The sequence below is a fragment of the Xenopus laevis genome, chromosome 9_10S (genome assembly GCF_017654675.1).
Source record: "Xenopus laevis strain J_2021 chromosome 9_10S, Xenopus_laevis_v10.1, whole genome shotgun sequence".
Taxonomy (NCBI): Eukaryota; Metazoa; Chordata; class Amphibia; order Anura; family Pipidae; genus Xenopus; species Xenopus laevis.
In genome coordinates, this window is record NC_054388.1 from 109,940,629 (window position 1) to 109,965,285 (window position 24,657).

Below are 24,657 nucleotides of genomic sequence, written 5' to 3' on the forward strand. Positions count from 1 at the left end.
GTGCAAAGTGCTTATTGTGGACATGAAACAAGATTAGACCCACGACATATGACCCCTGGATAAGAAACCTGATAAAATATAACTTTTATTAACTCCTAAAATTCATCAGTTATGAGGGGGAATAATTCATAAAATCACTTAAAAACAATTAAGAAAAAGGGTGGATTACAGCGTAATTAACCCTCGATATTCGACTAGGAACTAAAATCCTTCGACTTCGAATATCGAAGTCGAAGGATTTAGGGCAGATAGTACGATCGAACGATCGAAGGATTATTCCTTTGATCGAACGATAAAATCCTTTGAATCTAAAGATTCGAAGGATTTTAATCCAACGATCGAAGGTATATCCTTCGATCAAAAAAAGTTAGCCAAGCCTATGGGGACCTTCCCCATAGGCTAACATTGACTTCGGTAGCTTTTAGATGGCGAACTAGGGGGTCGAAGTTTCTTTTAAAGAGACAGTACTTCGACTATCGAATGGTCGAATAATCGAACGATTTTTAGTTTGAATCCTTCGATACGAAGTCGTAGTCGTAGGTCGAAGTAGCCCATTCGATGGTCGAAGTAGCCCAAAAAAAGCTTCGAAATTCGAAGTTTTTTAACTTCGAATCCTTCACTCGAAGTTAGTGAATCGGCCCCTTTGTATTTGAGTTACGCCACAACTTTGGTGGCGGCAACATTTTTCACAAAACAGTCTTCGCAAGTTTGCAAATGAACTTACTGTCAACAATATATTTGCGCACAACCTCGCACAGTGGGCGCAGTCACACAAACACCTGTCTCATTTGCAAGCCATTTGTGAAAATGTATGTCCAATGCAAATTCACAAACTATGGAAAGACGGGCACAGCAGTGCAATATTTTTTGAGTGTTCAGGAAAAAGCAAAATACAAACATTTGCAAATAAATATGCAATGTGCAAACTTTATAAATAACCCCCAATGACACATTCCCATCTACAAAAAATTTCAGTGCAATTGTGTCAAATGTCATATGCTTATGTGTGTATTTTACAGCATCAGCCGCAACTCATTCTCGCAAACAGAATTACACAGAATTATGTGGGAAATGCTGTATTGTGGGTAAAGAATTTTGAATTGCAGTTTGCATGCTGTACTTGAGGTCTTTAATGACCCTTATAATTACCCACCAGCACCTTGTGCACCATGGAACATTGAATGTTTGTGACTGTACTTTATGATCTACTAAACACACCCCTACACCCCCACATAACCCCCCCCACACACACCCCACACATACTCACATACTCACACACCACACAACCCCACACCCCCCCCACACACCTCACACACAAACCCACACATACTCACACACCACACAACCCCACACCCCCCCCACACACCTCACACACAAACCCACACATACTCACACACCACACAACCCCACACCCCCCCCACACACCTCACACACAAACCCACACATACTCACACACCACACAACCCCGCGCATACCTCACACACACCCCACACAACCCCCCACACACACACAAACCCACACACACACACACTACCCACACATACTCACACACCACACACACACAAACCCACACACGCACACTCTACCCACACATACTCACACACCACACAACCCCCCACCCCCCCACACACAACCCCACGCATACCTCACACACACACACATACTCACACACCACAAAAACACACACATCCCACCCACACACCCCACACACACACACACATACTCACACACCACACAAACCCACACACAGTATAGAGATATATACCTACAATATAGTCTATCAAAGTCATGTTTATTTAGGTTGTTTATGGCAAGTTCTAGAGAATGCTTTGATTCTGTTTGCAAAGCTCCAGGTTACATAGTTACATAGTTACATAGTTACATAGTTACATAGTTAAATTGGGTTGAAAAAAGACAAAGTCCATCAAGTTCAACCCCTCCAAATGAAAACCCATCATCCATACACACACCCCTCCCTACTTTTAATTAAAATTCTATATACCCATACCTATACTAACTATAGAGTTTAGTATCACAATAGCCTTTGATATTATGTCTGTCCAAAAAATCATCCAAGCCATTCTTAAAGGCATTAACTGAATCAGCCATCACAACATCACCCGGCAGTGCATTCCACAACCTCACTGTCCTGACTGTGATGAACCCTCTACGTTGCTTCAAATGAAAGTTCTTTTCCTCTAGTCTGAAGGGGAGGCCTCTGGTACGGTGATCCACTTTATGGGTAAAAAGGTCCCCTGCCATTTGTCTATAATGTCCTCTAATGTACTTGTAAAGTGTAATCAGGTAGTTTTCCCTTGCCTACATTTCCCAGCAGCCCTAGCAGACATATTATACACTGGGGAGGAATGTGCTGGTGGTTGATGATATCTTTACATGCTGCTGCAAGAATACAATATTTCTGTTCCTAATGAAGATTCCTGGGTTGCTGTTTTGGTTATATATCATCTGCTATATAACTTATTGGTACTTCAAGAATATGTTCTTCAAGGGGAGTTCAGCTGCTTACTATATATACTGCAGTTTCTTAGGAAGCAGACAGGTTGGCTAGCTGATATACCGGTAGCAAGAATTATCAGCAACCACAAGGGAGTGCCCATCACACATCACATGTTTTTTCAAAAGGAATGTTAACCCAGTATTTCATTATACTGCATACTGGCTTCTAGCAGTGACGCTTCTACATCTGCCGGTAGCCCAGCTTGCACTATGGTTAAAAGGAACATTCCAGGAATCTGAAAGTTTTATGAAATCACCTTTCCTATCCATTTTATCTCATGTGATCTTTGGCTGAGAGGATTACAGGACGAAACACTAGTTGAAGTTTGCGCTGGAAAAAGGTAAGATTATCTGAGCGTTATTAAGATGTAGTATCGTTGGCTAGTTTATTCATTTAAAAGAGAATGACAAAACCTTCATTTGAATAACAAAACCTTCATATGATATATTGTAATCTGTAAGGAAAAAGAGTCATTCACTGATTAAGAATAGAACAACACCTTAACAATGGCTTCCGCTAATTTTGAAGATGTCAGACCACATTAGGCTTGTGCTATATAGAGTAGCATATATGCTGTTTTGTGTGGGGTTGAGGTTTGCGCAGACACCAAAGTCTATGTGTTTTAGCTGCACCACTGGTTTTTGTAGAATAGATAGCTTAGAAAACTTCTATGGAACTACTCACATATATGATGTTAAAATGCGGGTATATCGATTTTGATGTAATCCTGAAATACAAAGGCTTCAAATGGTGTTATATCGTCAGAGCTGCAGGTGTCGGCCCTGCGAGACGTTTTGCATTTACCAGACGGTAGTAAAGGGAGAGCTTGAGATCTAGCGTGTAATTCACGAGACAAACACAAATGCTGGCGCTGAAATAGGAAAACTCCCAGTTCACAATCTATGGTCAACAGTTCCTGGTATAGACATTTTCTAGTTTTGACACTCGCTCACCGTTCAAAATCTGTGGCCCGGGTGCCTCATGCCCCGGACCCCACACTAGTAAATTCGGAGCGGTAGAAACTCCCCTCACATCAGGTTCAACAAAATATCTTACCAAGGATATGCTGTGACCCAGGTGCTGCCGCCCTGAGTCCGTCACCAAGGAAAACGTATCCACAACTTGCAGGTTATTGGTTGGACTCCAGGGTCCTTTTCAAACAGAATCGCTTGTTTCAAGAGTATAGTTTAAAACAAATTTCCTTTATTTAATTAAACATCTTGGTACACCATTAACATAGCGCCATGAGGTCTGACGCGTTTCGTGTCACTGCACTTCATCAGAGATGCCGTGCCGTCCAATGGTGTGCTACCTTGTCGGCGGATAAGAAATATTGTTACCTATTCCGAGCGGCTACTGGATCAAATGGTTGCGGCGTCTCTGCACGTATGCTGGCGTTCGTGTCGGTATCGTGGTTCGTCTCTCTCTGCTTTAACGACTCAGCGGTCCAGTTTTTTAGGGAACAAACTCAAGGTCCAGTAGCGGCTCACTCGTCTGCCTATAACAACCACATTTCTCTTCGGGAGGAGCCCTCCGCTACTCGTGAGAGGACGTGAGAGGACCAAGGAGAGAGTTTCAGGGAACAAGGTAACAAGGTTTTCAGGAACAAGGCATACAAGGTTTTCAAGGTTCAGATTCAGATTCAGATTGGCAGGTCAGGAACAAACAGAATACATTCAATAACTCAGCCGCTGAGTCATTGAATGTATTCTGTTTGTTCCTGACCTGCCAATCTGAATCTGAATCTGAATCATCTTATTCAGATTCAGATTCATATATAAATCTTTTCCTGGGGGTTGGTCAGGTGTAGTGATGGGCAAATCGAAACGGGAAAATTTCCCAAAATGCATTGAAGCCTATGAGCTTCATTTTTTTAAACAATTTTTTTCACACATTGGAGTCTATGGACATCATTGTCAAGGCAAAAAATGTAGATTATTGCTAGTCAGGTGACTTCTGCCTGGACTGGAAAGTGAATGGTTATCGGGGAGCTGCTGCTGTGACGCAAGTTGAGATAATCACTTTAGATGACAGTGCCCCCCCAAGTTACCATGGGTGGCAAAAAGCTCCTCCTGGTAACTTAAAGAGCTGAAATTCCAATTTGATTATAACAATTCCAGCTCTTCTAGTCTAGAGCATGCTAATAGCTCTCTCTGCACTAGTGATGTGGCCCCCTGACCCATTCTGGGGTTAAAAAACAATGTTTGGTGGGCAGCAATCAACTTGGCCATCTCAGGGTGGCACTGAGCCTGGTAATGTTTGCTGCTGAGCCACACTGGGGGAGGCTACTAGTTTTTGTGCTTAGTATCAAATAATCTCCCTGTTTTATCTTAATTTGTTTGTAGCAAGTTTCTATCACTATACAGAACCCAAAAGAACCCTTCTAAATAAACAATCATTGAGAGCATTGTCGTTGTTTCCAGTAGTGCCTCGCATACAAGGGCAACACTCTGTCTCTGGAAATGTCATCGTCAGAGTATTCTCTCACAATATTATAGTTATAGAAAAGCAGTTTCGGACTGGGCTGGCAGGACACCGGGAAAAAACACGGTGGGACCCACTGGCTCAGAAATGTCCTTGTACGGAAGCCGTTTCCTCGCTCCCTGGCCCCAGGGGCAGCTGAAGGAAAGGCAAGGGGGGGCCAAGTTGCGGATTGGGGAGAGGGGCCAGAGGGTGCCTCGAGTCTGAGGTGTGGGGCACAAGGCAGCAGCCCTGGTGAGCCCCGAGCCCCCAGTCCGATGCTGTAGAAAAGTGCAGATTTACACAACTGTGTTACAATAGAAATGCTATGGTATATGTGTCCTCTTATCACTTCATTTTGTTTTTGCAACAAAGTTCACCATCAAAGTTGATGATTATGTATGACATTCCCTGACATTATGTAGATTCAGTTAAATAACTTTTGTTATATTTTGATATTCACTATTTAGGTCAGAAGCCTCTTGCTCCCCTCTCCCCACTGTTCCCTATACTTTTCTGCAGAAGAAACTGCAGGGCATCTCACCCATCTTGTTTTTATTTCCCCTATCATCAAAGGCTGTAGGAACGCCTGTTTTATGGGAAATTCTCACGTCTTTGTATTATCTACTTCACTGGTTATTAAACTGCACCTTTGAAGAATGGATTTTTCCCCTACCTTCTAGGTATTACCACCAGTTTGGATGTTCAGGACCCATTATTTTTTTAGGGCAAGCAGAGTGCTATCTTAACTGGGAATCTTGCACCTGCTTATTACGGCTGATTATTACAGACCAGAATGAGCCTTAGTCTTTGGACAATAATAGGTTCTCTTGGACTGTACTACCAGAACATTAGTGAACACACTATATTTGTTTTGTTGTGGAGCTGTGAGTTTAATTATTGGTTATGATAGCTATAAATACATACTGCCTACACTGTGCCTTTAGTTTCTGTTCTTCTAGTTTCGTTTCTCCAGAAGTCGCAGCTGTTGCCAACCTCACATTTTATCTCTAAAAGATTAGAAATAGTACACGAATATGCACAAAGCAATTAACAAAGCAGATTTGCCCACAAGATAACCTTGGAACTGATGTTTATCCATACTTATAAATGTGTGTTTTAATATTTTATGCATTAATACTTGTATAATTACATCCACAACCACAATACATACTGCAGACTACAGTCCACATTTAATCCAAATCATAGGGTATATATGTATAATTAAACACCACTATACATTTAATAACTTAATTATCTTCATTTATATTATAATTCATAAGTATATTATACACCTGTCAGGGATAAATAGCTCAGATGGTAGGAGTTGGGACCAAGAAAGAAGGCGAATGCAGCAATGTACAATTTGTGGTATCTGAAGGGTAAAGAGAGTCCATAGTCAGTTTCAGTCAATAGGATCAGGGCAAACAATGATCAGTGAGGTCAAAGTCAAAGCAGGATGTCAGAAACTGGTAAATCAAATCAGAACAATAATTATGAGCACCTCAACTTTAACAAGAAAGATCTGTATTTGGGCATTGGACCCGGGTCTCTGGGTCTCTTTCCTTTGAGATTGTTTTTCCAAAATGTAGCACGATGATGTCATGCATTGCAGTGTCATGATGTGGCATGATGATATCAGTGTGCGGCCATGGGTGTCATCATTTTATATGTGAACCTGACAACACCAGACGTACTTACCTGCTATCACCCTGTGATAGGAATACATTTAGATAACGAAAAGCATAGAAAATAGAGGTAAGTAAATGTATTACAAATTGATATTGTTGTCACTTGCAAAAAGGATACAGGTCAAAACTAGTTTTAGTAAAATGTCCAGGTTATTGAACCTGAGGCTACATTTTAGCAACAACCAAGAGCTATGGCAAAAGGGTTGAAAGAAAAATATCATACTATCCACCACAGCTGATCTTATTGCAGAAAGTAATATATTACACTTGCACACGATACCCTACAATTGAACAGTTCATAGACAAAGGTGAGAATTCTTTAATAATATGCATAATATGCTACAATTTCATCCTTATTTGCCAAACGAAAGTTTTCTATATATATATATATATATATATATATATATAGAATCCAAAAGTAACAATCAGCACTCACAGGGCTTAAAAAATAATAAATTTATTATGCAAAAAATGGACTGACGTTTCGACCCGCACTAGGGCCTTTCTCAAAGTATCAAACTAACAGTGAAATTGTCTTAAATACACTTCCTGGCGGGAAAAGCAGCTGGAATGACATCACTGAAACAGTAATCCGCATTAAAGGTCAATGATACTATATAATCCATACAATTAAAAAACTTAATGGCATTTAAAAAACTCCATATTAATCAAGCATTTGATTACAAAACGTTAAAAACAAAGCAATTTATAGCACTATTCTTTGTCAAGCAACAATGTTGCAATTCCCCATACTGCATATATCAATTAATTGCTGCTGATCGTCCCTCTGTTCTGACTAGAAGTTATTACTATATATGTGAATGGTTAATAAAACTGGCATACGCTTATGTTGCAAATCATTAAGTCCCCTGTGTGTGTAACTATTAGTGTTACACACACAGGGGACTTAATGATTTGCAACATAAGCGTATGCCAGTTTTATTAACCATTCACATATATAGTAATAACTTCTAGTCAGAACAGAGGGACGATCTCTTATTAGACTTTGTGGGGGTATAGCAACATTGTTAACTTCTTCGATTAAGTTTGGAAACAAAGGGTAAATTAATATACAGTTTTTTTCAAATTCTTTAAAATGATGATCTTTCATAACATATGTTTTGCATGGAGGATCTAGCTTGACAGTGACTTATGGAGTATGTATGTTTACAGCTACAATCAGTATATGTATCGATAGGACCTATTTATATTAACTTCTTCTCATACTTTACATTCAAATAGCACCAGCAATTAATTGATATATGCAGTATGGGGAATTGCAACATTGTTGCTTGACAAAGAATAGTGCTATAAATTGCTTTGTTTTTAACGTTTTGTAATCAAATGCTTGATTAATATGGAGTTTTTTAAATGCCATTAAGTTTTTTTAATTGTATGGATTATATAGTATCATTGACCTTTAATGCGGATTACTGTTTCAGTGATGTCATTCCAGCTGCTTTTCCCGCCAGGAAGTGTATTTAAGACAATTTCACTGTTAGTTTGATACTTTGAGAAAGGCCCTAGTGCGGGTCGAAACGTCAGTCCATTTTTTGCATAATAAATTTATTATTTTTTAAGCCCTGTGAGTGCTGATCGTTACTTTTGGATTCTATGCTGAATTTATGGACCGTGCACCCAGGCATCGTATACCGTTATTTCGTGAGTGCTGGCACCCTTTTGAGTATTTATATATATATATATATATATATATATATATATATATATATATATATATATATATATATATAAAGGTAAAGAAGCTCGCACTAACAGGACTTATCAAAATCTAAAATGGTGTTTATTCAGTAAAAAGCAACTAACGTTTCGGCTTGCACTCAAGCCTTTCTCAAAGTGAGAAATAAACACCATTTTGGATTTTGATAAGTCCTGTTAGTGCGAGCTTCTTTATCTTTCTACCTTACTTTTGGGCTTTTTGCACCCAGGCAGCTATGACTATTTGACTTGTTGTGCCGGCTTTCAGACTACCATATATGTATATATATATATATATATATATATATATATATATATATATATATATATATATGCTCAAACTAAGACCAGCAACACCAGAATTTCTTATGAAATAAATAAATGTATTAAAAAGTGCATGTGCAGCCAACGTGACATTTCGGTCCCATTAGGGACCTTTCTCTAACCTGATGGGACCGAAACATCACGTTGGCTGCACATTCACTTTTTAATACATTTTTTAAACTATAAAAATAGTTACAGTTAACTTCTATTACCTGAGCAACAGTTGAATCCTAGCTTTCAAATCTACTTGTTTAGTTCTTCAGTATTTCCCTACAGATACAGGCATGTAATTATAACGTGCGCTGCTACCAGCTGTTAGATGTTGTGATATTAGTACTTGTACAGTTCCAAAGCCAGGCAGGTATCTATCACTGACTGCAATTACCACTGAGCATAATGACCCAGTAATACTAAATAAAAATACTAAATAACATTAAAGAAAGCTCCAGAAATTTTCTAAATATGATGACACCATTGGCATTGACCATTTCAGCACATAAAACATAAATCATAAAAATAATTCCTGCTCACTGGGCACTTCCTTCACACATTCGATGAGTTCCCTCACTAAACTGGGCCCCTAATGGACTACTAAGATGCATGTACTCAATATTCTTCTTTGGGGATTGTCCAGCCTCCTGGATTTTATCAGTTTCTCACTAAGACAGACATTGTCACTTTGGTCATATCTCCCTCTGCTACTTGCAGTGGCAGGTACTATAGCTCTCCCTGCCCCTCTGGGAGTTCTTCACAAAAACATGTAAGCTTCCTGCTATGTGCCCTTCTCAGAGAGACCTTCCTAACACTCTCACTACAATTAAATATATTTCCACTAGACAGTCTTCCTGTGTAAAGTGAGCTGGACTAATGGATCTGATTGTCTGGCTTGCCATGCTGTGAAAGGATTACACACAGTTTATCTTCTCCTCTTATGGTAGAATTGCTGGTGAGCTAATGGACTTCAATCGGCACTAAAACATCACTAAAGCTGGCAGCAGCTGAGAGAAACTGTTTATGCATATTTCTGCCAGCACATATATTCATATTATAGCTATATACCTGCATATGTTAGTCTGACATCAGCAGTAGGAAAGCTTTTCTAAGGGTTAATGAAGGATAAGATACTGGACTTCATAGCTTCATAATACTATGAATTTGTGCCAGTATAGATTTATGTGTGATAGGTCTTGCCAGACTAATTTAATTTCTTTTTATGAGAAGGTGAGCAGGGACCTTGATTCTGGGATGGCAGTGGATGTGATTTACTTAGACTTTGCTAAAGCATTTGATACAGTGCCACACAAAAGGTTACTGGTTAAATTAAGGAATGTTGGCCTGGAACATAGTATTTGTACCTGGATAGAGAACTGGCTAAAAGAGAGACTACAAAGAGTGGTGGTAAATCGAACATTTTCTAATTGGACCAGTGTTGTTAGTGGAGTACCGCAGGGCTCTGTACAAGGTCCCTTGCTTTTTAACTTGTTGATTAATGACCTGGAGGTGGCCATTGAAAGTACTGTTTCTATTTTTGCAGATGATACTAAATTGTGCAGAACTATAGGTTCCATGCAGGATGCTGCCACTTTGCACAGTGATTTGTCTAAACTGGAAAACTGGGCAGCAAACTGGAAAATGAGGTTCAATGTTGATAAATGCAGGTTATGCACTTTGGCAAAAATAATATAAATGCAAGTTATACACTAAATGGCAGTGTGTTGGGAGTTTCCTTAAATGAGAAGGATCTAGGTTTTTTTTTTTGTAGATAACAAGTTGTCTAATTCTGGGCAGTGTCATTCTGTGGCTACTAAAGCAAATAAAGTCTTGTATAAAAAAGGGCATTAACTCAAGGGATGAAACATAATTATGTCTCTTTATAGGTCCCTGGTGAGGCCTCATCTGGGGTATGGGGGGGGGGCAGTTTTGGACTCCAGTCCTTAAGAGGGATATAAATGAGCTGGAGAGAGTGCAGAGACTAAGGGACCCATTCACCAAGTTCGAATGAAAGAATAGAGGAAAATAGAGGAAAAATAGTTCGATTTTCGAACGTTTTTTTGTGGCTACTTCAACCATCAAATTGGCTACTTCGACCTTTGACTACGACCTTCGACTTCGAATTGAACGATTCAAACAAAAAATCGTTCGAATATTCGACTATTCGATAATCGAAGTACTGTCTCTTTAAAAAAAACTTTGACCCCCTAGTTCACCACCTAAAACCTACCGAGGCCAATGTTAGCCTATGGGGAAGGTCCCCATAGGCTTTACAAGGTTTTTTTGATCGAAGAATAATCCTTCGATCAATGGATTAAAATCCTTTGAATCGTTCGATTGTGCAAAATCCTTCGACTTCGATATTCGAAGTCGAAGGATTTCAATCCAGCAGTCGAATATCGAGGGTTAATTAACCCTCGATATTCGACCCTAGGTAAATGTGCCCCTAAGTGCAACTAAACTGGTTATAGGGATTGAAGAGTTAAATTATGAGGAGAGACTGACAAGGTTGGGGTTGTTTTCTCTGGAAAAAAGGCGCTTGTGAGGGGACATGATTAGACTTTACAAGTACATTAGAGGACATTATAGACAAATAGCAGGGGAACTTTTTACCCATAAAGTGCATCACCATACCAGAGGCCTCCCCTTCAGAGTAGAGGAAAAGAACGGTATATGGGTATTCATATGAAGGTATAGAGGGGTGTGTGTATGGGGCTGGGTTTTCATTTGGAGGGGTTGAACTTGATGGACTTTGTCTTTTTTCAACCTACTTTAGCTATGTAACTATGTAACTATGTAACTAAAAGTACAGATATTATTGCTGCAATGCGTTGATTAGACATTACACATATGGCCATGACTTCCTTTGAGCTGTCTAAATATCAGAATGTCTAATTACATAAAAAAATACATAAATATGTATCTCAACGAAAATAAATAAGTAAACACATATCTAGCTTTTTTTGTCCCTGTAAATATTCTAAACATTTTCCCATAGAAAACATGAATACGATTGGAGAAGAAGAAAGCCAGCCTGATTTCAACAAAGAAAATGAGGAAAAAGGAGATAATGGTAAATAATTTAAATGTTACATCTCCTAAATATTTTTTTTAAAGTGTAGAAACAGTTGCCTATATAAATTTGATCTTAAAAGTGAATAATGAGGAAATGTATCTTCAGTTTAACTGTATAATGGGAATTATTGACAAGTAATTAAGTCTCTTAACTCCAAATTAATTTGAAAGACCAATGCAGACCTTGGTGACAAAGTTATGTCAATAAAACTTGAACTACTATATATAAATATACATACCTGTATTTTAAATTACATTATAGCTGAGTCCATGACTGCATTACAGGTAAGGAATTTGTTATCCAGAAACCTGTTATCCAGACAGCTTCAAATTACAGGATGGCCTTCTCTCATAGACTCCATTGTATCCAAATCATTAAAATTTAAAAAAAAAAATGATAAAACAGTACCTTGTACTTGATCCCAACTAAGTTAAAACGAATCCTTACTGGAACTAAAACAATGTTATTTGATTTAATTAATGTTTAAATACGTTTTTATGAAGGTGTGGAGATCTAAATTAAGGAAAGGTCCCTTATCTAGATTCCTTATTCTGGATAACAGGTCCAATACCAGTACATGGCAACAATTGTATGTCCTGATGATTGATTCCAGAATATCAACAGCAAAGAAAGGAAAATAAAAAAATATTGCTTTAGGTGTAGTGTTGGACTGGCCCACCGGAATACCAGGAAAAATCCCGGTGGGCCCAAGTGTCAGTGGGCTCTTCAGTTTACCCAACTATGTGCCTTGTTTGTCTATACAAGAGCAATTGCCCCATTTCTATAGGAAAAAAATGGAGGGAGGGACTAATGATAATATTTGAGTAAAAGTGATTTCAAGAATAAAGAAAGTGAATGAAAAAGAAGGAAAAATAGTTAGGATAGTGTGCCTGTGGCCAAAAGTTTTCTGTTGGGCCCCAGGCATCCCAATCTGACACTGTTTAGTAGTGATGGGCGAATTTGCGCCGTTTCGCTTCGCCGAAAAATTTGCGAATTTCGCACGAAATTTGAAAAACGGCGAAAAAAAAAATCGCGAAATCGCGCCGGCATCTCGTTTTTGACGCCGGCGCCCGTTTTTGACGCCGGCGCCCGTTCTTTGCGCCGGCGTCCGTTTTTTCGCAAAAAAATTTTTGGACGCCGGCGAATTTTTGCCGCGAATTTTCACGGGCGTTTCGCTAATTTATTCGCTGGCGGCGAATCGCGCAAATTCGCCGCGAATTCGCGCCTGGCGAAAAAATTTGCCCATCACTACTGTTTAGGTGTATAAAATAGATAAATCTAATCTGATTAAAGCTCTATCCTAGTGGGCACAGTTTGGGTTGAAATACATACACAGCCTTGAATTGTACGGTGTATTTTGCAACAATCACATTGCTTTCATTAGCAAACATCAGGAATCAAGTCAGTATTAAATGTTTTAGTAAGTTATATTTGTAAAGCAAATAAGTTCATAAATCGGCATACATATTCTAAAGTCGGCATACATGAGCCAATAAAAGCTGCCAACTCAGCCCCTTCAAATAAGGATCCTATTGTTGGCCACATAGCAGTGAATGGATCATCTTGATTTGGCCCACCACGTTGATTGCAAAATCATGTACAGTTCCCCTTGTTTGAGGGAATTAATTATTATCATCATTAGTGCCCAACTTAAGAGACATTTTTGCAACTAACTGTTTGCAAATAATTAGTGATGTGCGAAATTTTTGATGAGTTTTGCTGCAAAAATGACACCCATAGACTCCAATGGGTGAAAAGAATTGGCTGCGACTAAAAAATTAGAATTCAATGCATTTTGCCAAACTTTTGGCGAAGCAAAATAGGTCAGATTCATCAGTCACTACAAATTATTATTAAAACGTTTAGCTAGAATCAATCTTCTAGTGTTGTTTCTCCAGTATTCATATATAAGTATATTCCTAACCTCACAGTTATCTCTATGAGATTAGGTATAGCACACATACATGCACAAAGCAGATTTGCCCACATGTTTTTCTTTCTTTCTATAATAAAAAGAGTCTTGCAACTGATGTTTATGAATTCATATATGACTGCTGACAATAATACATGTGTTTAAATATTTTATGTATTAATACTTGTATAATTACATCTCCTTCAACCACACTACATACTGCAGACCACAGCAGTCCAAATCATAGGGTATATATGTATGTATAATTTAACACCACTATACATTAAATTTTTTATCATCATCTTCATTTATATTATAATGCATATGTAACAGTACCTGTGCGGCGGGGTCGTCCACTGCGTCGTCGGCGGGGACGCCCGCCGCATGGTCCACGAGTCGGCGCTGGCGCCGGCGCCATCTTGGATTCTAGGGCGCGCGCCTCTTAAAGGCGCAGGCACGCTGGTGCATTTGCGTCAGGACGTTTTTGACACCCGTTTGGCGCGAAATTTGAACCTATATAAGGCCCATTCTGTCTCCCAGCCAGTGCCCGTGATAGAACTTTGTTTCTAAGTGGTTTCTGAGCCTAATGCATCTGTTCCTGTTATTCTGTATTCTGATTATCCGTGTTTGACCCTGCCTGTATCCTGACTATTCTGAACTCTGTATCCTGACCCTTGCCTGCCTACGACAACTCTTCCTGCTTAACCCCTTGATTGACAACCTGGTTTGACCCTTGCCTGCCTGACAATTCTGATATCCGCCTGCCTCGACCCTGCCTGTTTGACCATCCTTCTGCCTAATCCTTTGTACCGTGACCTTCGGCCCAAAAAGACTTTGCTAACATCCGTGCCCCTTCGCCAGCTAGAACATCTCGCCTTGCACCCCTCGTTAAGTCCAGGTGGCACCCAAGTAAGCTGAGGGCTCCTCCCGAAGCCCAACGGTGGTCACACTACTGGTGAAGCCGAGCCGAGACCAGGGTGCTTGGCATTTGTTCTGGTATCGGGTGACATTATCACGGGCCATGGAGGACGACGGTCATGAAGCTGCTGCTGCTTCTGCTACACCTCAAACTTCCACTGAGATGTTGCTCATTACCTTGCTGCAACGTATGGAGGAGCAAGAGCAAAAACAGAATTATTTGCTTCAAGGGTTCCACAATCTGACCCGCCAGTTGGGGCCTTCGCAGCAGCCGCCTAATCCTGTTCCTGCACCTCCTGTGGGTTCTTCTGCTAGTTGGGGTAACTCATCTAAACCCCATGAACCCAAGATTGTGTTCCCCGAAAGGTTCAGTGGGGATCGCACTAAATTTTTAGTTTTCAAAGAGGCTTGTAAGCTGTACCTTAGTTTCTTTCCTCATTCTTTTCTGATGAGGAGAAAGTAAGGTTCATAATGACCCTGCTTTTCGGTGACCCCAAAATTTGGGCCCTCAGGCTGCCTTCTTCAGACCCTGCTCGTTATTCCCTAGACACCTTCTTTAACAGCATGGCCATTCTTTACGATGACCCGGATCGTGCATCATCTGCCGTTACCGCGATTCGTAAGTTGCGCCAAGGGAAAAGGGATGCGGAGGTGTACTGCACCAAATTCCGCCGGTGGGCAGTGGAAACTGGGTGGAATGATTTGGCTCTAAGGAGTCAATTCCGGTTGGGGTTATCCGATTCTGTAAAGGATAGTCTGGTTAATTACCCCCTACCTTCTAACCTGGATGGTCTCATGTCCCTCGCCATCCAGGTAGATAGAAGGCAAAGGGAGAGAAGGGGTGAGAGGAGTACAAACTTCTCTGGGGTTACTAATATAAGATCCAATGTGGTGACCAATGTAAAATCTCCTAACCCCTTTGTGCCTCTACCTCAGGAGGAGCCTATGCAATTAGGCATATCCCACCTAACTCCTGAGGAAAAGGCACGCAGGCGTTCCCTGGGTCTCTGTATGTACTGTGGTGAGAAGGGACATTTTCTGAACCAATGTTCTAAGAGGCCGGGAAACTCCGAAGCCTAAATGGAGAAGGGGAGCTCCATTTGGGTGCAGGAGTTTCCTCTCCCCAATCTGTCTCTAAAGTTTTGTTACCAGTTAAACTAACTTGGCCTACGGGCTCTGTCAAACTGTCCGCATTTGTGGACTCAGGGGCGGAGGGTAATTTTCTGGATACTGCTTTTGCAGCTAAATTCTGTATCCCTGTAGTTCCTCTAAGCGCCCCCATGAGAATAATGGCTGTGGACAGAAGACCATTAGGGTCAGGTGTAATCTCTAAGGAGAATGTAACTCTTTCCATGTGTGTTAATAATTTGCATTGTGAGGAGCTTTTTACCTCATAGAGGGTGCTTCCTCTCCTCTTATTTTGGGGTTACCGTGGCTCCAGAGGCATAACCCTCTGATTGACTGGGTCTCAAGGGAGGTGGTTCAATGGGGTACTATGTGTGGTGGGGTATGTTTTCCCTCTGTAGTTGCAACAACATCACTTGAAGGGTTACCTGCTGCATATGCAGAATTCGCTGATGTCTTCTCTAAAAAGGCAGCAGAAACCTTACCCCCACACCGGCAGTATGACAGCCCAATAGATCTGGTACCTGGGTCAACTCCTCCTCGTGGTAGAACCTATCCTCTTTCATTGCCCGAAGCCCAGGCAATGAAAGAGTATATAAAGGAGAACCTAGAAAGGGGTTTCATCAGACCTTCTAGTTCCCCTGCGGGGGCGGGCTTCTTTTTCGTTGGGAAAAAAGATGGTGGTCTTCACCCCTGTATTAATTATAGGGGGCTCAATAAGATTACCATAAAAAATCGCTATCCTCTCCCTCTAATTTATGAACTTTTTGATCAAGTAAAAAAATGCAAGAGTTTTTACCAAGCTTGATCTTAGGGGGAAAGAGGTATAATTAATTTATACCAATACCGCGCCACTGCACTATTGAAAAAAAAGGGGGGGGCTGCTTCCTTGAATATCACCGTTCACACCAGGTTAAAACGACACAGGAAATCTGAAATAGAATGCAAAAGGAAGCGCACACATAGAGTAGTGTGATCATCACACCTTCCCTGAGGAAGCGGTCAAGAGAGACTGCGAAACGCGTTGGATATTGGAGCAGTTTGATTTATTCATTGATCACGGATATTGGAGCAGTTTGATTTATTCATCGATCACAGACGCAACAGGAGAAACCTTCCTGGACCCAGAGAACTCTGGACTTTTATTTTGCTTTGGGTACTACGTGCTTTATGATCTGTTGATCCTTGTGAGTAGAAAATCGCTTGTTTTATGGTGATTTTTAATATTTATTAAAGCAATATTATACTATATTTTGCTTATATCTTCATTATATTACTTGGTGGATGACTGGAGAAAACTTATAAGGTGAAGAACGAACATTACTACATGCATCAAAAATCCAAGAAATCTTATGAGTATATACCCGAAAGGGGGAACCTTGAAGAATATCACACTGGTGGATCTTCTGCAATATAGCTCTCCAGGCACCATTTTTAAACACTCTGTGGCTCTAGGGGCTTAATTGCTTATCTTAATTGAGACAATACTACTCTATGTGTGCGCTTCCTTTTGCATTCTATTTCAGATTTCCTTGATCTTAGGGGGGCTTATAACTTGATTCAAATCAGGGAAGGGGATGAGTGGAAGACTGCATTTAACACCAGGGATGGCCACTACGAGTATCTTGTTATGCCTTTTGGTCTCTGTAATGCCCCCGCAGTGTTCCAGGAGTTTGTCAATGACATCTTCAGGGACCTGCTGGAGATCTTCGTAGTGGTCTACCTAGACGATATTCTTATTTTTTCCTCCAACATGAAGGAACATCAAAATCATGTTTGTGAAGTCTTACAAAGGCTAAGGGGGAATAATCTTTATGCGAACTAGAGAAATGTACTTTTGGGGTTTCTTCTGTTCAGTTTTTGGGGTTTAACATTTCCAGCAAGGGTCTAGAAATGGATCCAGGCAAGGTGAGAGCAGTCCTGGATTGGACCCAACCCCTTTCGTTACGTGCAACCCAAAGATTTCTTGGTTTTGCTAATTATTATCGGCAGTTCCCTCATTGTGGCACCCATCACTAATCTGACTAAAAAGGGTGCTGACCCCAGCATGTGGCCCCCTGAGGCCGTTCAAGCATTTGAATTCCTCAAAAAGGAATTCAGTTCAGCCCCCATTCTCAGACACCCCGATACTGCACTACCTTTTGTTTTTGAGGTTGATGTCTCTGAGGTAGGAGCTGGGGCAGTCCTTTCTCAAAGGCACCGACTACCAACAAATTACATCCCTGTGCCTTTTTCTCCAGGAAATTCTCACCTGCTGAGGTGAATTACGATATAGGTAACAGGGAGTTGTTGGCAGTTAAGTGGGCCTTTGAGGAATGGCGGCATCTCCTGGAGGGTGCTAAACATCTGGTGACGTTCTATACTGACCACAAAAATCTTCTATATATAGAGTCTGCTAAACGCCTTAATCCGAGGCAGGCTAGGTGGGCTCTATTTTTCACAAGGTTTAATTTTTCTTTGACTTTCAGGCCTGGGACTAAAAACACCAAGGCGGATGCACTCTCTAGGAGTTTTGAATCCATTTCTTCTGACTCTAGTGAGTGTACTCCCATTATTCCCAGAGAAATGATCATAGCAACCCTTGAACCTTTCTTCTTTGTTGCTCCCTCTTCAAACATCTGCTCCTACAGATACCCCTTCGGGAGATGGTTTGTACCACAGGAGTTAAGGGAGCAAGTATTAAGGGAGGTTCATGATTCTAAAATGGCAGGACATCCAGGTATTGCTAAAACGGTATCCCTGTTATCCCGTCATGTTTGGTGGCCATCATTCAAACAGGATGCTAAGGCCTTTGTTAATTCATGTCCAATCTGCCAAAGGTCAAAATCCTCTCGGAAGTCTTCCCAGGGTTTGCTGATTTCCTTACCAATTCCAGAAAGACCTTGGACCCATCTTTCAATGGACTTTATTGTTGATTTGCCTCCTTCACAGGGAAAAACTGTGATCTGGGTGGTGGTGGATAGGTTTAGCAAGATGAGCCATTTTGTACCCCTTCCACACCTACCTTCTGCTAAATCCTTGGCTGATCTGTTTGTTACTCACATCTTTAAGTTTCATGGTTTTCCTGAAAATATTGTTTCTGATAGGGGGGTTCAGTTTGTCTCTAAGTTTTGGCGTGCTTTCTGTTCTTTGGTTGGGGTTGAATTATCATTTTCCTCTGCCTATCACCCCCAAACCAATGGTCAAACTGAAAGGGTAAAACAGTCCCTTGAGCAATACCTCAGGTGTTATGTGTCAGATAACCAATCCACATGGGCTGAACTGTTACCCTGGGCTGAATTTGCATACAATAATGCTACCCATTCCTCCTCGGGAGAGTCCCCTTTCTTCGTGGTTAATGGGTTGCACCCCAAGGCATTCTCATTTTCCGGTACTGGCTCCCTGGTTCCCTCTGCTAATTCTTGTGTTGAACGTTTTTCTAGGGTTTGGTCGCAGGTTCACGACTCTCTGTCCGCAGCTGCCTCTGCTCAGAAAAAAGCTGCTGACAGATCAAATAGAGAGGCACCCCAGTATAAAGTGGGAGACTCAGTGTGGCTTTCTACCAAAAATATTAAACTAAAGGTTCCCTCTCTCAAACTGGGGCCTAGGTTCATTGGTCCATACCCTATTTCTGAAATTATCAACCCTTCTTGTGTTCGTCTTACAATGTCTGTTTTGTTTCTGTTCCTCCCCCAGTGTTAGTTGAAGGTCAGCCTGAATATGAGATCCAGGAGTTTCTAGATTCCCGCCTTGTGTGTGGTAGGTTACAGTATCTTACCAGGTGGAAGGGCTTTGGTCCTGAGGAGAACTCCTGGGTCTCAGTTGATGACATCAGGGCTGATCGCCTCAGGAATCAGTTCCATCAAAAATTTCCTGGGAAGCCTGGGGGTCCAGTGGCCCCCCTAGAGAGGGGGTAATGTAACAGTACCTGTGCGGTGGGGTCGTCCATCGCGTCGGCGGCGGGGACGCTCGCCGCATGGTCCACGAGTCGGCGCTGGCGCCGGCGCCATCTTGCATTCTAGGGCGCAGGCACGCTGGCGCATTTGCGCCAGCACGTTTTTGACGCCCGTTTGGCGCGAAATTTGAACCTATATAAGGCCCATTCTGTCTCCCAGCCAGTGCCCGTGATAGAACTTGGTTTCTAAATGGTTTCTGAGCCTAGTACATCTGTTCCTGTTATTCTGTATTCTGATTATCCGTGTTTGACCCTGCCTGTATCCTGACTATATCCTGACCCTTGCCTGCCTACGACAACTCTTCCTGCTTAACCCCTTGATTGACAACTCGGTTTGACCCTTGCCTGCCTGACAATTCTGATATCTGCCTGCCTCGACCCTTTTAGTGCAGGACAGCCCTGTTTTTCTTTTTGTATATATATATATATATATATATATATATATATATATATATATATATATATATATATATACAGTACACACACACACGCATAGTGAAATCTCAATTATACATCCCCTAATTTTAAATTTCCCTTCATATTCCACCATTTTTTGTGATGCCACCAATATTTAATGCATAATGAGTGTTACTCTATTTTACCCCTTCATGTATCTTTGTGGGGAGGCAGACGCTTGTGTGTAATATAAATGTTACCATTAGAACAGATCAATAAAACATTATCACTAAAACATTAGACTCAGTTTTCCATTTTAATGTGTGGAGGTCGGCCACAGCTTTATTGAAGCCATGTTTAGTCAAACAGATATACATGGAAAAGGACTCATTCCCCCTCCAAGATCCAATATAGGTCCAACACAGCAGGGACACAGCAGGGGATTTTCAACTGTCAGGGCCCAAAGGCTCCACTAGGATTTACAGACCAAGGAGGAAGCAACAAGTCCAACACAGTTCATGGTATCCAAAGGGTTAAGCAGAAGAGTAATCAAAGTCCAGGCAAAAGGATCAATACAGGCAGCATGGTTTTTAGTCAATATAACAGGCGGAGGTCAGTAACAGGAATCAAGATAAGTATCAATAAATCACACCCAGGAAGAAAATAAGTTGAACCTATAATTGGGCAAGGTCTGTAAAGCTCTGACATCTTTTATAATCAGATTTTCACTCCAAATGAGCGTGATGACATCACAGGCTGAAGTTGCGTGTGACGCTGCATGATTTGATGTGCTGACATCATGACATTGCGCCCATTTGATGCGCTGGTGTTATGACAGTGCACATGTTTTGATGCATTTGTGTCAGAATGTACCACGTGGAGGACCTGGGCACCGTCATCTTGTCCATGGTGTTGGAGCAGACTGGAATGCCGGTAAGTATTCCTTACACTAACCATGTGGGATTTCCAGACCATAGAGGAACTTAACCCTATGGTCCCTACATGAATTTCCCAGATTTTACCTGGACTTTAAATCATTTTTTCTAGCCCCCTGCCTTGTTACCTGAAATATATTATAAAAATAGAGAAGTTAGAGTTAACTTCTATTACCTGAGCAACAGTTGAATCCTAGCTTTCAAATCTACTTGTTTAGTTTTTCAGTATTTCCCTACAGATACAGGCATGTAATTATAACGTGTGCTGCTACCAGCTGTTAGATGTTGTGCCAGAGCATATTGGAAATCATCCATCATATTAGTACTTGTACAGTTCCAAAGCCAGGCAGGTATCTATCACTGACAGCAATTACCACTGAGCATAATGACCCTAAATAAAATTAAAGAACAAGAAAGCTCCAGTTCATGGAAATAAGACATTTTCTAAATATGATGACACCATTGGTATTGCCTGTGTGAAACGCACCTGCAGAAATAGTGTTTCTTCACATTTAAGCATTTTATTCAGACACAAGGGTGACCATTTCAGCACACAAAACATAAATCATAAAAATAATTCCTGCCCACTGGGTGCTTCCTTCACATATTTGATGAGTTCCCTCACTAAACTTGGCCCTTAATGGACTACTAATATGTACTCAAGATTCTTCTTTGTGGGGATTGCTCAGCCTCCTGGCTTTCCTCAGTTTCTCCTTTAGACAAACATTGTCATTTGGTCATGTCTCCCTGTGCTCCTTGTAGTGGCAGATACTGTAGCACCCCGACCCCTCTGGGAGTTCCTCACACAGACAAGTAACCTCTCCTGTTCTGTGACCTGCCCAAAGAGACCTTCCTAACAATCTCACTGGACACTGGACAGTCTTCCTGTGTAAAGTGAGCTCCAATATGGGAGCTGGACTAATGGATCAGATTGTCTGGCTTGCCTGTTCCTTCCAGAACACCATAGGTTCCAGGGCCAGACATCAATAGCCTTTAAACAGAGAAACCATTCTCAGTTTAGTCACATCTCCCTTGTAGCTTACATCTCCCACTATGGAGGTCTTAAAAGGAAAGCTCAGCTTTTTTTCAACCTCTTTGGTCACTCTACAACAATATACATATTTAAGTGATCTTGGACATTGTTATATTATTGAGAATATATTAAACAAAGTAAATTGCATAAAAATCTGAATATAATTACATAAAGTACAGATATTATTGCTGATTAACTTATTTCAATGCAATGTGTTGATTAGACATTACACATATGGCCAAAACTTCCTTTGAGCTGTCTAAATATCAGAATGGTTAATTACACAATAATATACATAAATATGTATCTCAACAAAAAGAAATAAGTAAATTCATCTCTACCTTTTTGTGTCCCTGTTAATATTCTAAACATTTTCCCATAGAAAACATGAATACGATTGGAGAAGAACAAAACCATCCTGATGTCAAAAAAGAAAATGAGGAAAAAGGACATAATGGTAAATAATTTAAATCTTACATCTCCTAAATATTTGAAGTGTAGAAACAGTTGCCTATATACATTTGATCTTAAAAGTGAATAATGAGGAAATGTATCTTGAATTTAACTGTATAATAGGAATTGACAAGTAATTAAGTCTCTGAATTTGGAAGACTAATGCAGACCTTGTTAACAAAGTTTTGTCAATAAAATGAACTACTACATATAAATATACATATTATAAATTACATTTTATCTGCAGTCCATGACTGCATTACAGGTTCTGTCATCCAGAAAGCTTCAAATTACAGGATGGCCATCTCCCATAGGCTCCATTTTATCTAAATAATTACAATTTAAAAAAATGATTTCCTATAATAATAAACAGTACCATGTACTTTATCCCAGCTAAGTTATAATGAATCCTTACTGGAACCAAAATAATGTTGTTTAAATACTTTTTTAGGAGACTTAAGGTATGCAGATCTAAATTCTGGAATAAGGTCCAATTGGATACCAGGAAAAGTCCTGGTTGGCCCAAGTGTCAGTGGGCCCTTCTGTTCACCCAATTATTTGCCTGTATTGCTGTATGTCTATACAACAGCAATTGCCCCATTTCTATATACAGTATGAATAAAGAGAGGAAATTGAGGGAGAGACTAACAATAATATTTGAGGAGAGGTGATTTAAAGAATAAAGAAAGTAAATGAAAAAGAAGGAAAAATAGTTTGGCCTGTGCCCAAAAGTTTTCTGTTGGGCCCCAGGCATCCCAATCTGACACTGTTTAGGTGTATAAAATAGATAAATCTAATCTCATTAAAACTCTATCCTGGTACGCACAGTTTGGGTTGAAATACATACACAGCCTTGAATTGTACGGTGTACTTTTCAACAATCACATTGCTTTCATTAGCAAACATCAGGAATCAAGTGTAAGGGGCCCGAAGGCTCAGCCAGGAGTAGCGGACCAAGGAGGAAGCACCAGTCCAATAGTTCGAGGTACAGGCAAGGGTATAGAATGAGAGTGGTCGAAGTCCAGGCAATTAGGTCTGTTCAGGCAGCAAAGGTTCAGAATACGAAGTCAGGCAAGGGTCAATACACAGGATCAAGAATGATAAACACAGGAAGAACCTATAGTAGGGCACAGTCTGCAGTGCTTCAGCATCTTTTATAGGCCTCCTTTGGCGCCAAAACAGACGCAGTGGTGTCATGACGCTGGAGTCTTCACGCAGGCGTCTTCACGCAGGCGTTTTGACGCTGGCGTCTATTCTGACGCTGGCGCTTAGGCGACCAATCCGATACTGGCGGATCTTCTGACGCGTGATGTCACAGAACTGCAACCAGAAGGAAGCACATGGAGAACGCCGCCATCTTGGACTCCGCCATCTTGGGACGCCAGGTAAGAACTTCTTACAGTACCCCCCTCCTTACGGGGGGCCTCAGGACCACCACGACTTGGCTTGGAAGGAAACTGTTTGTGGAATTTCCTAAGAAGTGCTGGAGCATGAACATCGGAATATCTCACCCAGGAGCATTCCTCAGGGCTGAAGCCTTTCCACTCGATCAGGTATTGTAATATGCCTTTGGAGATACGAGAATCCAATACTCTTTTAACTTCAAACTCCTGGAAGCCATCCACAATAATAGGAGTGTTAGAAGAAGAAGAAGACGAAGAAGCCTCAGAGGAAGATACTGGTTTAAGAAGGGATACATGAAAGACACTGGGAATCCGCATCTCTGGAGGTAATTGAAGACGAACAGCAACAGGGTTGATAACTTCGACAACAGGAAAGGGACCAATGAATTTGGGACCAAGCTTAGGGGTAGGAATCTTGAGGCGGATATTCCTAGTGGACAACCAAACTCTGTCTCCAATGGTATATTGAGGAGTAGGAACCCTTCTTCTATCGGCAAACTGTTTTTGAGATAGAGAGCTCTTCTCCAGATTGGCCTTGGTAGCATGCCAAATAGCGGACATATGAGCGACTTGATCATTGGCCGCTGGAACGTTGGTAAGGAGAAGATCTTGAGGAAAGGCCATAGGATGCTGTCCAAAGACACAGAAAAAAGGAGATTTTCCGGAAGAGGCATGCAAGGCATTATTGTGTGCAAATTCTGCCCACGGAAGAAGCTCTGCCCAGTCGCCCTGGCATAACGATACATGACAGCGCATGGTTGGTTGACACGTT

At 41.0% G+C, this 24,657-nt stretch overlaps 1 protein-coding gene across 1 annotated transcript in view; it reads left to right on the forward strand.

The window, feature by feature from the left end:
- The first annotated feature begins 2,664 nt into the window (after window positions 1–2,664).
- LOC108702445 (interferon-induced very large GTPase 1-like) overlaps window positions 2,665–24,657 on the forward strand; it is a 53,590-nt gene continuing 31,597 nt past the window's right edge. The window contains 3 exon segments of the mRNA XM_041578610.1: window positions 2,665–2,858; window positions 11,699–11,773; window positions 22,412–22,486. Coding sequence (XP_041434544.1) covers window positions 11,704–11,773; window positions 22,412–22,486 — 145 coding nt within the window. The 5' untranslated portion in view covers window positions 2,665–2,858; window positions 11,699–11,703.